General features: G+C 38.3%; 1 protein-coding gene across 4 annotated transcripts in view; it reads left to right on the forward strand.

Annotated features, from left to right (window-relative positions):
• Positions 1-1,698: 1,698 nt before the first annotated feature.
• LOC306874649 (NLR family CARD domain-containing protein 3-like) overlaps positions 1,699-16,874 on the forward strand; it is a 36,355-nt gene continuing 21,179 nt past the window's right edge. Inside the window, exons 1-9 of one of the 4 annotated variants that reach the window (XM_079424820.1) lie at positions 1,702-1,775; positions 2,035-2,207; positions 2,620-2,673; positions 3,931-4,038; positions 4,154-4,214; positions 8,047-8,251; positions 8,409-10,173; positions 11,193-11,366; positions 14,121-14,294. In XM_079424820.1, coding sequence (XP_079280946.1) covers positions 2,149-2,207; positions 2,620-2,673; positions 3,931-4,038; positions 4,154-4,214; positions 8,047-8,251; positions 8,409-10,173; positions 11,193-11,366; positions 14,121-14,294 — 2,600 coding nt within the window. In that variant the 5' untranslated portion in view covers positions 1,702-1,775; positions 2,035-2,148. Of the gene's footprint in view, positions 1,776-2,034; positions 2,208-2,619; positions 2,674-3,930; positions 4,039-4,153; positions 4,215-8,046; positions 8,252-8,408; positions 10,174-11,192; positions 11,367-14,120; positions 14,295-16,874 lie in introns of all 4 variants that reach the window. The other 3 variants (XM_079424821.1, XM_079424822.1, XM_079424823.1) reach the window with 3 other exon arrangements.

Consider the following 16,874-nt stretch of genomic DNA (forward strand, 5'->3'; position numbering starts at 1 on the left):
CAGGACACGACAGCGCTTCTGGACCATGTTCACATATGGCTTCCTTTTTGCATGATAGAGCTTTAGTTGGCATCTGCAGATGGCACAGCGGATTGTGTTTACCGACAGTGGTTTCTGGAAGTATTCCTGGGCCTATTTAGTAATGTCAATGACAGAATCATGCCGATGAGTGATGCAGTGTCGTCTGAGGGCCTGAAGACCACAGGCATTCAACAAAGGTCTTCGGCCTTGTCCCTTACGCACAGAGATTTGTCCAGTTTCTCTGAACCTTTGATGATGTCATGCACTGTAGATGATGAGATTTACAAAGCCTTTGCAATTTTACATTGAGGAACATTGTTTTTAAAGTATTCCACAATCTTTTTACACACTCTTTCACAGATTGGAGAGCCTCTGTCCATCTTTACTTCTGAGAGACTCTGCCTCCCTAAGACATCCCTTTTATAGCTAATACTGTTACAGACCTGATGTCAATTAAATTAATTAGTTGCTAGATGTTCTCCCAGCTGAATCTTTTCCAAATTTATTTGTTGTCCCTGTGCCAACTTTTTTGAGACCTGTAGCAGGCATCAAATTTGAAATGTGCTTTCCTGTAGCTCAAATAGTAGAGCATGGCGCTAGCAACGCCAAGATCACGGGTTCGATTCCCAGGGAAAGCAAGAGCTGATAAAAATGTAAAAACTGTAACTTGAATGCAATGTAAGTCACTTTGGATAAAAGCGTCTGCTAAATGCAAAATGCAAAAATGAGCTCACTTAGTGGATAAAATTGTAAAATTTCTCTGTTTAAACATTTGTTATGTTCTCCATGTTCTATTATGAATAAAATATTGGCTCATGTGATTTGAAAGTCTTAGTTTTCATTTCATTCAAATTTAATGTTATAGAATGTTATAGGATTTTCATTAAGACCCTAATGAAAACTTGTGGAAAATGGGTTTTAACTATTTAGAGGAACAGGAAGAAATAATTAAAAACACTTACATTCTAACATACAGCTCTTAGACTGCACAGAATAGAGAAACATTGCCGATTTTGCAAAAGTTATGAGTAATGAAAGTCATTTTTCTTACAATATCTGACAGCAACAGAAGATAAGATGATATAGTTTAGTCCACAATCCATCTTATCAGTTACTCCTAAACTCCTTATAAGAAAGAAGGGGTTTCTGGTCTAGGTACAATCAATGGGATACATGTGCTCACATATGATTTTGCTAATTTTTGTAGCCACATGTACCAGAACTGCTGCTCAAAATCCTGTCGGCTGACTGGTTTTCTCATTGCATTACAGACAACATGAGGATGTGCTCCAGATACTTTAGCAAGGACTGTTTACTGTAGTTAAGTAGGTGCTGCATTGAGAGACTATTGAGACTGTATTAAAATAAACTTGTTTCTGGTAATTAATTTGGATTTTGTTGTAGTTCAGTGTAAAGTCTGTGTTTTATTGTAAACAGTGTTAGTAGCAGATGGGAATCTGTAAAGAGTAACCATCATCCTTTTTACTACACTTAAATCCTGTTTTTTGATAGATTTGATTTATATAACTCTTTGAAAAAGTTATGTTTTTATTAACTTATAACCAGATTATTATTGCTTTTATTGCTTCTCCCATTACTAAAGAAAATAATTGCATTCTTGACACTGTTAAAATATTCCACTCATATCCTGAAGAGGGAGCAAGAGATGAGGAAGCTGACAGAGAAAGTGAAACTATTACAGCAGGATCTGTTTTGTCATATGAGGAAGTGAAGTGCATTGAGAGAGAAAAACAGTGAGTATCACGATTTCACAATTATCTTTGATAGCCAAACTCAATCTAGACTGATTTAAAGTGAAGTACAGCAGCAGGATCAGATATTCTGAAAGTAGTTAAAATGACATTAGGAGATAAAACACAGAGTCTGTAAATCGTCTGATTCCAGCTTTACTTTCATTTTAACACAGTGCTCGTCTGAACTTGTTCTGCAGTTTGTGAATAATGTGATTCTGTGTAAATAATATCAGGATGAAATAGTTGTTCATGTGTGCAGGTCATTACTGAGGACTGACTGATGAGACAGAGCTGGATTTGAGAAAATTAACTGCTGAGATGATTCATAACTCACTCTGTGTATCAACATCTGTATCTGCTTTTAGATGAAACCATGGCCTCCAGAATGAATCTCTCTGAAGAACATCACACACAGATAAAGACAGTCAAGAGGTGAGAAAACTGAATATGTTTCACATTTTTAATGTTCAGAAACAATAAATGCATGCTACAATAACACGATTTCAACCGTGCCCCTCAGATCTTTGAGTCAAGTGGATTTTGAATGCAGCTTCCAAAAGACACAAATAGCTGATTAATATATGTTTGTCTCTGATAAACGATCACACCGGTGTGATTAGATGTTCGGTGCTAAATTCAAATCTGTGTTTGCTCAACTTCACTGTCTGGCACGGAGCCAGAGACTGCTGTGTTTTTAGCTCCAGCACTGCGCATTATAACCAATCACACATGATTCTGTTGAGCTCATGAGTACAATGACCAATAAGAGGCATTCAGATGAGTGTTTTATTCAGTGTGAGCGCTCCCTGAATGAATTCTGCTCTCTGACCATTTCTCTCATCAGAAACAACAAAGTGCAGATGTGCGTAAGATGTGAGCAAGATATTCATTTCACAATGTAAGCAACTTCAGTGATTAATGGGAGTTTTTGAGAGTGCTTGAATTAGACTAAAGTCAATGATAATGTTCTTTGGTCATGTAAACGGAGAGTCTATTTACACTAATTCTCCAGCATCGTGTGATTGGCTCTGTGAAGATTATAAAAAGCTGCTATGGGGTTGAACCCGTCTTTTGCTATGGACCAGCAGCTCCAGTGGCGCAGATGCTAAATCAATTATGGGAGGATTTTTGACGCGATCGACTAGACTTTTCTCCCTTTTCAAATCTCATATCACATCGTAAAGGCATTTATTTTTAATAAAAATGAAAGAAATAACCAAAAAGTTGAAAATACAGTAACGGGTAGGTAGGGTTAGGGTAGGTGTAGGGAGGGCTTTATTGTATCAATAAGGTGGCATCCATTTAATAATCTGAATTAAAATGATAATTTACTCTCAATACGTTATTATTGCATACTGGTTTATAATGTAATACAATACTGAAGTGCAGATAATTGCCACTATTTTGCAACAAGTAGTATAAATAGCAGAAAATCCTGCTATTGTAACATAGTGTAAATATAATCTATAGCTATTTAGTGTAGATAAAATCCATTGCTATTTGAAGGTAAGAAAAATGACTGCAGTTTGAACTGAGGAGGGCCTATAATCAGTCCAGGGCAGCTCTGCGTCATCATCCGTCCCTGCACCAGTGTCTCTGTATTGCTCTATTTTATTCTATAATGCATGAATGAAGAGGGCACATGGGCCAGATCCTTTTATTGATAGAAAATAATACTTTAATCTTTTAACTCTCAAGACACAACACAGTCCTCCATGAAAAAAATATGTACATCGGTTGCAGATATTTCTATGTTCTTTCAACATAATTGATCTCGTTTATGTTCCCTAACTCCGTGTAGAGCTCAGATCCATCCACAGCGAGAGACTAAATGGTGATGGGTGCAAATCAGTTTCCTTCACAAAGGAGCGGGTTTCTGAAGAACTCATAACTACTTTATTTAGCTTCAACATGACTAATTCTATATGATTGAACATCCTTACAGAATAAATACATGCTACATGATTCAAATATGTTTAGATGAGGAACATAAATTAATCATGTAGGAAATATGCATATTTAAAAATTCAACAACCTCCCCATCGCCATTTTTCAGTGAAAGATGAACATTAAAGGGAGTTTGAAACAGTAAAGGTGTTTCTGTCAGAGCAGTGTGAGATTTTCAGAAACAGTTTGTATTGCTGTTGTGTTTCAGTCTGTGTGAGAATGACTCTCCTGAACCCAGCTGTGTGTCCATCAAGAGTGATGCGTCAATGGATACTCCAATTACATTCAGCTCGGGAGAATCATCTGCTGATCTGAGGTGCTGTTTAGTTTACAGTATCAGAAATATATATAAGATATTCATTCATTTACTGATCTGTATTAAATTCATTAATACATATTTACAAAAACATTCAATATTTGTTTAACTACAGTCAAAAACATGAAGGACCAGAATCACATTCAGCAAAGAAGAACTTAGACTCCATTTTCAAGGTTGGTTTTGTTTGTTTGTTTGTTTGTTTGTGTGTGTGTGTGAGTGTGTGTGTGTGTGTGTGTGTCTGCGTGTGCATGTATATGTGGTTTATGAGGACACAAATGTGTATAATGACATGGGTATGACAGAGGTATTACAATATGAAGGTGGTTTATGAGGACACTGCCTATGTCCCCGTAATTCAAAAGGCTTAAAAAACATACTAAATGGTGTTTTTTTTGAAAATGTAAAAATGCACAAAGTCTCCTGTGAGGGCTAAGTTTAGGTGTAGGGTTGGTGTAGGGCAATAGCACACACAGTTTGTTCAGTATAAAAACCATTACGCCTATGGAGAGTCCCCATAAACCACAAAAACCAACATGTGTGTGTGTGTGTGTGTGTGTGCGTGCGTGCGTGCGTGTGTGTGTATGTGTCAACACGATGGGCCTCATTTACGAAACGAACCTAAGACGGAGAATTGGGCGTACGGTGGTTTCTACGCAACACTTGTAATTGATCAATAAGGGCGCGAGCGGTGGCTACGATCAAATCTGACGTCAGGTCTGAGCTCGTGTTTTTGAGTTAGCCTGAACTTGCGTGCAGCATAGACAATTTCGGAGAATTGATTAATGACAGCATTTTGATTATTTTCCTAAACCGACAAACAAAGCTTTTCTTTTTTTTCCCCTCTTTCAGGGCTTTAGCTATATGCTCAAATAGCAGCATAAATAGACCATGAGGAATCACGCACCTGCAGTGCTTCTGTGAATGGAGAAAAAAAAGAAATTAAAATAAAATAAATAGGGCTACACGAAATATATGTATCTTAATTAACAGATAAAAAAAATAAAAATAAACACTTTCGTTTTTGTGACACTCTTAATGCATTTTATTTGTTTTCTTCATATCTTTATTTTATTTAATGTAACTGATTGGTGATCACGCAGGTGCCTCACACGCAACATTTCAGCGTTACTAACTTGACATTTCAGCCATTAATCAAACTAAAATGCAGTCAACCAAACATAAAGTTAGACTGCACAATTTACAAGGTCCACTGTAAAATCAGCGTTCAGCGCTGAAACAAACATTTATTGCGCATGTGAAGGGTCATATTTTACATGGATACTGGAACAAAACCCAGATAGCAAAATTTGTCTGGCCCACCTCTGGGCCACAACCTTGCTTCACTTCTGGCCCAATTCTGGCTGGGTCCCCGGCCCAAAACTGGCCCACGCACTGAAAACAGACACAAACAATTTCCTCTGGCCCAGATGTGGCCCATGCCCTGTAAAATGACTCTTATTTACTGACGTGACCCTGATCTGGCCCAGACACTTCAAGCCAGATCCGGCTGAGACTCGGCTTGGTCCCCGGGCCAAATGTGTTAAGATGTGAGAGACCATTTAAAGATGTGTTAATGTGGCCCAGAACCTGCTAAATGTAATTCAGCAGTGAAACACAAAAACAACCATTTAAAAACATTAAAAAGGCTTTATTATAAAATTACCAAATACTTTAATATATATATTAACAATGAACAAATGCACTACAGTATAAACATTAACACACTTTTTAAACCACAAAGTAACAAGTAAATTATATTTACTAATATATATATATATATATAAACATTATGTCATAATTCAGTTCAGTTATTATCAAATGGCATCAGTGCAGTCAAGTCAATAATATTGCTGAATATTAAGTGTCTGCAACTAAGCAAGACAAAAGGCATCAGTGACAAGGAACCCAAACAAGACCAGGCTCAGTCAGGAAACAGTCTCCTCTGACCAAACCAATGAACATGGTGTGATTATTCCAGGCTGCATCACAAGTCAGATTGTGGATTGATACCATTAAGAATATTTCATACAACTTAAATATTCATAATTAAATATTCAAATATTCATAATTTTAACAAAAATTGACCCTGCTCTTATGCAGCTGACAGATTAGGCCTCCATTCAAGAACTAAACATGATACACATTTTACGGCTTTCTCTTATCTAAAGTGTTTTTCTGTGTCAGAGCTTCCTAAACAGCAGAGTTACCACAAAATAAATATTATTAATAATTCAGATTGCACATATTGAATTGTCTTAGCAGGTGCTATAACAGCGTGCTCAGTTTGATTCACAAGCAAATGATTCATTTGAATGGTTAAGTGAATCAAATCAGAGAGTCACTCGTATAGATATCTATGGCGCCAGCAGCGGAGTCGACTCCTATGATTCACTAGCAATCACTCGTTGCAAAAGACGATCGAATTAATTCTAGAAAACAAAATGGAATTTAACTCAATTTAATTAGCTAACATTATCGTGCACAGGATACACCTCATCAGTTTTTTATATTTAAAAAACACCCCGTTTTTCTAAAGAGAGCGCGCTTAACAGTTAGGCCTGTACTCATCAACACTCAATATATTCGGGACCGAACGGTTTTTCTGACGCTATGTTATCATCGCAAACCTCCTAATAGAAACCATCTAAAAACTATACTCTTCCGTGGCATTTAAAACATCAAACAACACGCGACTGAATATTAAATAAATTAAATAACTTACCTTTTGCAGCTGAAGTGTTCCTCTTGAGATCTGTGTCCGCCGAAATCTCCTCAGGATTAACCTCCAGATCTTTCTCTCAGGCGCGGATCTCCTTCATTCTAGCAGCGGCCCGTCAGAGCCCGAGTCGGGCGAAGGAGATACACACAACTACACCGAGTGTAGACCTGTAGAGTGTAGTACAACAGCTTTCAGCCGAGATCGGCCCAGATAGAAGAAGCCGTCTGTCAGCCAGAAGTGTTTTGTAGAGTCGGCGTGGCTCTGGTCCATTATCTTCTCACCGATGCCGAGACTGAGCCGACAGTGCCGCATTTCAGACAGAATCGGCCCGAGTGCGCTTGCTGTCTGCGAAGTGAAGTACAAAGCCTTGTTTACATCATAGATAATAGTTTATCAACCAAATGTTACATGGCAAAAAATGGAAACATTTGGATGTTGAATGAGAGAGGCTTGTGAGCCCAATGCCGTTTAGTTTCGCTTTAATTCATTCATTTCAGCTTGACGTTGTATTATAATGAATGCCACTATAGCCTCATTTGTGTTTTACTTCATAGTTTAATATAACATTTTATAGCTACTATTTTTTTCATTCTTGTTTTGTAATAGCCTTAAATTTAAAGGGTTTCTTGTGGATTAACGAGAACTAAATAATCTATATAGTGTTTATAATGTTTATGAATGTTTCGTTCAATTTACTGGTATTTAATATACATATAAATTAATGCTATTGTTTGCAAATATAAGGTTAAATGAGTTATAAGGTTTTTATTTTTGGAGTAAAATCAATTTCTCTTTCATGAGATCACTTCCTCTTTTTGGCGGGTTATGTTTCTCCGTGTCGTAAACTCTAGGGGCCAGGTTTCTAAACCGGGGTGTTTTTAGGGGCGTGATATTCAAACGACGATTGTTTTCTGCCGCCACATTTATCAATGTACATCTTTCTATGATGGGATTGACGGCATACGACTGTTTCATAAATCTGTGCAATCCTCTCTGTAATAGTCACATTTACTTTCCTACCAATGTAAGATAATTTGTAGGCCACTATAAAGCAGATCAATGATCACTAAAGTAGAGAAGCTGGATCCATATGTAACCTGACTGCTGCACAAAGATGAACATCAATCTAGCAAACAGCCAATCCAGTCAAACTCCCTCTTTTAACCTCAGTATCTGTAGACGCTGATGTCTGAGCAAACAGTGGAAGTTATTAGTAGGTGTGATATAATTCAGTGATGTTTAGTATTCATGCCTTTGTCTAAACAAAATAATATTCACTATTTCAGGAGCTTGAGCAGAAAATCATCTCTGTGATGAAGAGTGAGCTGAAAGGTTTTAAGAGACTACTGAGTCCAGATTACCCAGAATGCTCTGAAAGAGACCATTATGCTGACGAGGGTCATATCAGAGTCAGAGAGGGGCTTCTGAAGATCACACTGTTCATCCTGAGGAAGATGAACCAGACAGACCTCGCTAACACACTACAGACCAGTAAGAGCTCTGGATCAGCTGATTATAGCCTGTGTTTTTATTATGAACCTTCTGTCTCTGAATCTCATGACACAATCTAATATCTAACATATCAAACCTAAAAATACATTTCTAAAATATTGCTCTGCCAATAACAAGAATTATTTCCTTTGCTCAGAACTGATGCCTGTGTATCAACAAAAACTCAGATCCAGACTACAGGATAAATATCAGAGAATCAATGAAGGACTGTCCAATCATGGAGACTCAACACGTCTGAATGAGATCTACACAGAGCTCTACATCACAGAGGGAGGCAGTGGAGAGGTCAATAATGAACATGAGGTGAGACAGATTGAGAGAGTGTCCAGGAGACCAGAGACACAGGAGACACCAATCAACTGCAATGACATATTTAAACCCTCACCTGGACAAGACAAACCCATCAGAACTGTGCTGACTAAAGGAGTCGCTGGAATTGGAAAAACAGTCTCTGTGCAGAAGTTCATTCTGGACTGGGCTGAAGGAAAAGCCAATCAGGATGTTCATTTCATATTTCCACTTCCTTTCAGGGAGCTGAATCTGATACAGAAACATCTCAGCCTTAAGCAACTTCTAAACCAGCTTCACACAGAAACCAAAGAATTTAAGTCAGCAGATTATGAAGACTACAAAGTCATGTTCATATTTGATGGTCTGGATGAGTGTCGACTGCGTCTAGATTTCCTAAACAATCGGAGCTTGTCTGATGTGACAGAATCAGCCTCAGTGGATGTGCTGCTGACCAACCTCATCAAGGGCCATCTACTTCCTTCTGCTCTCCTCTGGATCACCTCTCGACCAGCAGCAGCCAATCAGATCCCTCCTGAGTGTGTCCACCAGGTCACAGAGGTACGAGGATTCAACGACCCTCAGAAGGAGGAATATTTCAGGAAGAGAATAAATGATCCGAGTCTGGCTGATAGGATCGTCACACACATCCGATCATCAAGAAGTCTGTTCATCATGTGTCACATCCCAGTCTTCTGCTGGATTTCAGCCGCTGTTCTGGAGAGGATGATGGGTAAAGCAGAGAGAGCAGAGATTCCCAAGACTCTCACACAAATGTTCACACACTTCCTGATCTTTCAGACCAAACTGAAGACGCAGAAGTATGATGGGAAATATGAACTTGATCCTGATCAGGCTAGAAAGACTATTCTGTCTCTAGGAAAACTGGCTTTTGAACAGCTGGAAAAAGGGAACCTGATCTTCTATGAAGAGGACCTGAAAGAGAGCGGCATTGATGTCAGAGAAGTGTCCGTGTACTCAGGAGTTTGTACCCAGATCTTCAGAGAGGAGTCTGGACTGCAGCTGGGGAAGGTGTACAGCTTTGTTCATCTGAGTATTCAGGAGTTTCTTGCTGCTTTATTCAAGCTGCTGTCCTTTTCTGAACAAAACACAGGACAGAGGAATGAGTTCAGATCAACAATGACCAGTTTACTGAAGAGAGAAGTGGACAAGGCCTTACAGAGTGAGAACGGACACTGGGACCTTTTCCTCCGGTTCCTTCTAGGTCTCTCACTAGAGTCTAATCAGACTCTCTTACAAGGCCTCCTGAGAAAGACAGTAAGCAGCTCTCAGATCAATCAGGAAACAGCTGAATACATCAAACAGAAGATCAGGGAGAATCCCTCTCCAGAGAAATCCATCAATCTGTTCCACTGTCTGAATGAACTGAATGATCGTTCACTGGAGCAGGAGGTACAAACATACCTCGACAACAGAACAGATGACCGTCGTCTCTCTAGAGTCAAACTGTCTGATGCTCAGTGGTCGGCTCTGGTGTTTGTGCTGCTGAACTCAGAAGAAGAGCTGGATGAGTTTAATCTGAGGAAATATGATCGATCAGAAGAATGTCTCCTGAGGCTGCTGCCAGTGATCAAAGCATCTAGAAAGATTGAGTGAGTATTTTACAGTGTCTTTGTTTTATTGACTTTATTGTGAACAGTAGGCCTGTGTTTCTCTACACTGTTTCTGTATATTTTGAGGTCTTTCTTATTTGACACACTCAGCTAACATCACAGAGCGCTCTACTAATGACCTGAAGTGTTGAATCAAGTGTGTTTGATAAGAGAGATTCATCCAAACTGTGCAAAGATGAGCTGCCTCCAGGAACAGGGTTGTGACTCTCTGATATTACAAATACTGGATTAGAATAAAAAAAAAATGTTTCTTTGTGTGTGTGTGTGTGCGTGTGTGTGTGTGTGTGTGTGTGTGTGTGTGTGTGTGCGTGTGGAAAGCCATATAAACAGAGAAGCTCATAAGTTTTTCAGCCTGGTTCATATGAGAACATGGAGATTTGGTTTGGTCGTCACACAGGCCACGGCATGCAGTGTGACCCATAAAATATAACTATAAAAAAATAAATTAATAGTAGTGATAATAATATTGCACTTTATTTAGTTTTTATTTAAATTAAATAATAAACTAAATAATCAAGTGTGATAATACTATTTTATTTTAAAAAGGGAGTATTACATACACACACAATTATTTTATATTAAAGTTAAAAATGAAATGCTAATATTTTGACACATTGTTATTTTTAATTGTAATTTTCATCATTTTCAAAAGTGAAATCAGCGAGCTTTTATTTTGTCGGGTTGCCGGCAAGTAAGTTTATGCGCTTCCGGGTTTAGAGCCGCTGATTGAAGAGCGTCAGTGAATGAAATGTCACAGTTTTGCTTTGAAAACGGCAGCGGCTAGATTATGCTTTCATGAACATTTCGTCATTGTAAGTCTATGGGATTTTTTTGTCTGTTTTTTCGTCCGCTGTGTGAACATCGTAGGTCCGATCACTTAGAAAAGATACAGCACTCCTCTCCTCAATGAGCCGGTTGATTTAACACCTCATTCATGGGTCTGTGACAAACAGTGAATGAACTTAACTCATCTTTAGTTGTTCTCTTTCTCTCTGCAGGCTGAGTTACTGCAGTATTGGAGAGGAAGGCTGTGCTGCTCTGAGTTCAGCTCTGAGATCAAACCCCTCACACCTGACTGAACTGAATCTGAGCGGTAATAAACCAGGAGACTCAGGAGTGAAGCTGCTCTCTGCTCTACTGGAGGATCCACGCTGTAAACTACAGAAACTACAGTAAGTTATTATATTATTAAACACAAAAACTGTGTGAAAATACTGCCAAACAAAAACATTTCATGTTAAAGCGATAGTTCACCCAAAAATTAAAACTCTGTCTTCACTTTAATTATCTTCAAGTCATTTCCAAACAGCATGACAAACACAATGATTGAACTGAATGTGCTCAAGACTAATGTATGTTTATCTCGGCTGGATAAAAGAAGCCAGGGTCACACTAGTAGCCTAAAGTTTTGATGGATGATGATTGTCATCAAGGTAAAGATGATTACAGTCACATACAGGATGGTGCATTAGGTGTGTGTTGTGTCTGTTATTTGATGCACAAACGAACCGTGTGTATTTGTGCTCTCGGTGCACTGATCACTATAATATCATATTTCTGCTTGAACACAGCTCAGGATATTCACCTAGTTGAATACACAGAGTTTTATAACGGATGCTCGTGTGTTTTGGAGAAGTTTGTGAGGATCAGTGGTGTTCATGTACATACGGGCATCAGACGCTCAAACAGCTTGTTCTGACAGAGGAAATATTCACTGATGCTGTCGAGCTGCCTTCAGATCGCTGAGTTCAGAGATACATACTTTTACATACTTTGTAGATATTATATACAACTTAAGTGACATTTTTGTGAAGTGTGTTCATGGGATGCTTAAATCTTTCTTGAATTTGCTTTGTTTGAAAAAATGACATGAAAATACGAAGGTTTTAGTGAATAGAAAAGTTTGGGCTTGCAGTATTGATTTGGAGAAGAGGGGGTCTTGGAGTAAAAAAAGGTTGAGGACCACTGCTTTAGGGAAATGCAGGCACGGTTTTATGGGGTACTAAGAATTGAACATTATTATTTTTTTTTTTTTTAAATAAAAATTTAACTTAATTCAAATATAAAGATACATCCCAACCAGCTTTTTTTATTTAGGCCTATTTATTTTTTAAAAGTAGATCCCCGCTCAAAAAAGTGTGGGCACCCCTGGGATATACACTTATTGTGCCTTCACATGCTATCAGAGTAATCGGGAAATTGGATGTGAACGGCCTTTCAAGTCATATTTACTGGGAAATTCAGAAATAATTTTTATACCAGAGTTTCTGAGTTGGGCGGGTCATAATCTTTAAACATGGTGGAGGGGACAACCATTGCTGCTGTCTGTTCTCACAACAACTACATCCCTTTGTCTTGTCGCTTAAGTACTGTATTTATAGGCTAGATATGAACGATCATTCAAAGCATATTTTATGTTTTATAAGCAGAGAAATAAACATGTATTTGACTGAAATCCCAGAATTGTCAGAAAACTGCATGTATAGCACGGTGAATGTTTATATGATTGTCAGCCAATGGGATGCTACATTTTATTATTTCTGACATTAAAGCACTTGAACACAACAAGCTCGTAATCACGACTTCATACGTGGGAAATAGGAAATTTCCGATAGCACGTTAAGGCAGCGTTATAGACCAATGAACAACAAAGTACATAAGTATCAGCCAAAATGAAACATACAGATACAGATTTTAATCTGATTTAAGAGTATTTATATCAGAGTAAACCGCACTCATAAATGCTACTGTTTCCTCTGTCAGGTTTACACCTCTCTCTCTTAGATTCATCTCTGAGCAGTTGATGTTATGTATTTATTATCTCTGAGTCTGAATTGGATTCTTATTCTTTAATTATGTAATTAACATGATACATTGTTACCTGACAAATAAACTGTTATTTATTCTTCGCTCTTCTGAAATCATAATGACTAGTAGATCTTGTGGAGGCTGATGTTTCCTCAAATCTGTGTCCAGGACAGAACAGACTAAAGGCTCATGGATGAATGGAGCAGTAGCACGTCATCAGAGACCTTTTGATTTCTGTCTATCACTGATTAGCAAGTTGTACTGAAGTGACCAGAACTACACTTTCTGTTCTGATCAAGCAGTAGGCGGCCGACTTAAAGGTGCAGTGTATAGATTTTAGCAGCATGTAGCGGTTGAGTTTGTGAATTGCAAGCAACGGCTCAGTCCCCCGCTCACCGCTCCCTTTAGAGAAGCTACGGAGGCCGATAAAGGGCTAAGATGTCGTAGTCTGAGACAGCAGAGAGTAGCCAGCAATGAGGTTTCTTTACAGAGGGAAATTAAGGAAGTATATTTACTTAATTATTCAACAAATCGATGTGTTATTGCAAATATTATTGCAAACAGGGTTCGGCTAATGTATGTTTCTGTTGATGTGTGTGTGTCTGTGTGTGTGAGAGAGAGAGAGAGAGAGAGAGAGAGAGTATGTGTGTGTCTGTGAGAGAGAGAGAGAGTGTGTGTGTGTGTGTGTGTGAGAGAGAGTGTGTGCGTGTGTCTGTGAGTGTGTGTGTGTGTGTCTGTGTGTGAGAGAGAGAGAGAGAGAGAGAGAGTGTGTGTGTGTGTGTGTGTGTGTGAGAGAGAGAGAGTATGTGTGTGTCTGTGAGTGAGAGAGAGAGAGAGTGTGTGTGTGTGTGTGTGTGTGTCTGTGAGTGTGTGTGTGTGTCTGTGTGAGAAAGTGACAGTTGAGATTCAAATTCATGAACATTCCGTCATTGTAAGTCTATGGGATTTTTTTTGTCTGCTTTTTCATCCGCTGTGTGAACATCGTAGGTCCGATCGCTTAGAAAAGATACAGCACTCCTCTCCTCAATGATCCGGTCGATTTGACACCGCATTCATGGGTCTGTGACAAACAGTGAATGAACTTAACTCATCTTTAGTTGTTCTCTTTCTCTCTGCAGGCTGAGTTACTGCAGTATTGGAGAGGAAGGCTGTGCTGCTCTGAGTTCAGCTCTGAGATCAAACCCCTCACACCTGACTGAACTGAATCTGAGCGGTAATAAACCAGGAGACTCAGGAGTGAAGCTGCTCTCTGCTCTACTGGAGGATCCACGCTGTAAACTACAGAAACTACAGTAAGTGTTATTATATTATTAAACACAAAAACTGTGTGAAAATACTGCCAAACAAAAACATTTAGTGTTAAAGCGATAGTTTACCCAAAAATTAAAACTCTGTCGTCACTTTAATTATCTTCAAATCATTTCAAAACAGCATGACTGTCTTCTCTGAACATAAGAGAAGATATTTAGAGAAATGTTTTTTATCCACACAATGGAAAGCAATAATACCCAAACTTTGGTTACACTGTAAAAATTTCAGGCCTCCTCAACTCTCCAACAAATTTTCTAGTGACTGATTACATCTACATTTCTCCATCGGCCCAACTGGATTTCTGCTAACTGAATTTGATCAATTGTGGCAACAGTCTGTTATCTGTTGAAATTAAACAACTGCTAACTGTCCAAAAATTAACCCTCTGGGGTCTGAGGTCATTTTGGGACCCTTGAGATGTTGACATGCCCTGATATTTGTGCTTATTTCAGCTTCTTATAACATACTATTGATCAACATGTAATTTTTTTTGTATTCAGCACAAACTGTGCTACAATATTATGTGACCAATATGGATGTACATGTCTGCATTTCTTAGAAAAAAAATATTATGCGTGGTTTGTAAGTTTTGGAAAAATAAATGTAGCTGAAATAAGGCCATAAAAGCCACACTAAATGGTCCTGAATAAGACTTTTGAGTAATCATTCTTGTAGGTTAGAATATTTACTTCACAATTATGTGAAAATCATTCTGCTTACTCATTCACAGAAAACAATATATTGATTTAAATGTTTAAAGACATGTTTTGTGATTGAAAGCCAATATGCGAGGGAGTGGTAATGGTCTTGAATATTAAGTGATTTCACCTGAGAGACAAAGGGCCCTCCCCTAAAGCTGCTAATGGCCCATCAGTGTGACTGTCACTTTGAGGCAAGGTGAAATGCTGTGAGGCAACCTGAAGAAACAATTTCAGAGGGATCCAAGATTTTAATCTATTTTATTGTAATTGCTCTATGTTTAGGAACTAAATGTCTTGCATAGTATAAGTCAACTGACATACTTTACAAAATTAAGAAGTTTTAAGAAGGGGTACAGAAGACTGTGCTAAAGAGACATTCAAGGCAAAACAGTGCAAACCGGGACAATGCAAGAAGAAGTAATTGTGTCCAGTATACATAAGGACATATATAAGGAAAGATGAGAGCATTACAAAAGGCAGATGGTTTGTTAGGCCCACTCACCCACCTATGTGTAACCTACTCACTCACATGGTATTGCACATAAATACATGTTGTTTCATGTGTAAATCCAAGTATATGTTCTAAGTTTTATGTAGTGTTACAAAAGACAGTGCAAAAGAGACATATATAGACTCATGGGAGAATGCGAGTCAGCAGACGTCAGTTGAGCTCCAGTTTCCCGTGCCGGCCGGAATCACAGAGTCTGTGGAATCATATCAACATCCGTCTCTGTTTTCCATGACAGAGTGGACTGCCTGGAGATTACTTGCTTGTTTGCCTTGGCTCTCTTCGAAACAGGTGCTTGAATATTTTCCTTGGCAAATCTGTAAAAAAAAAAAAAAAAAAAAAAGGAAGTTAGTAGTAATATATTATCACAACAGTTTTTGTAGTGTCACACAAGTACATGTTTACGATGTAAACTCAATTACATCTGTAAAATATCATGTCTGTGCACTTACTCAGTATGATTCTCGATCGCACTGAAACCTGAACGACACCTGCGTTTCCCTTTGCGAGGTGCTGATGCAGGTGAGCATGATGCAGCCACATGCCTAAAAAAAGTTAGCAAAATCCAAAGCAAACCGATGGCCAACTGATGGATACAATGTGTGTCTATATCTGCTGATGGCCAATTACACGGACAAATATCTGTTGATGGGCTGTAAACCACGCGTATTTACAGCTTTTCAAACATTTACACCCGAGAAATTTGCGAACGCCAGCCACCGGACATATACTAGCACGTAGAAAACATTTACACCTAAGAACAGATATTTGTAAACAAGTTATGTTGAAACTACCCCACACTGAGCGAAATGCATTAGAAACAACACAAAGATATTCAGAGCAGATATTCCACAACATCTATACATTAGGCACGATAGTATTGTAGCATGACAGTGTTATAAGCTAGCCCAAACTGAACGGAATATATTACAAATTCATTTAGAGTATCACATATTACAAACCCAGAAAAGTGCTTATATAGATTCAATTATTAATATTAATTATTTAACCTTACTTTAAAGCGATAGTTCACCCAAAAATTAAAACTGTCTTCACTTTAATTATCTTCAAGTCATTTCCAAACAGTGTGACTTTATTCTGTGAAACATAAGAGAAGATATTTAGAGAAATGTTTTTGTCCACACAATAGAAAGCATTGATACCCAAACTTTGGTTGCCAACAATGTCCAAAATATGATCTATTGTGTTTGACAGAAGAAAGAAGGTCATACAGGTCAGGAACGACATGCAGGGAAGTACATTATGACACTTTATATTTTTGGGTGAGCGTTTAAGAATCAAAATGTAAATGATCAAACACAATGATTATACTGAATGTGCTCAAGACTAAT

Source organism: Barbus barbus (assembly GCF_936440315.1).
Source record: "Barbus barbus genome assembly, chromosome: 9".
NCBI lineage: Eukaryota > Metazoa > Chordata > Actinopteri > Cypriniformes > Cyprinidae > Barbus > Barbus barbus.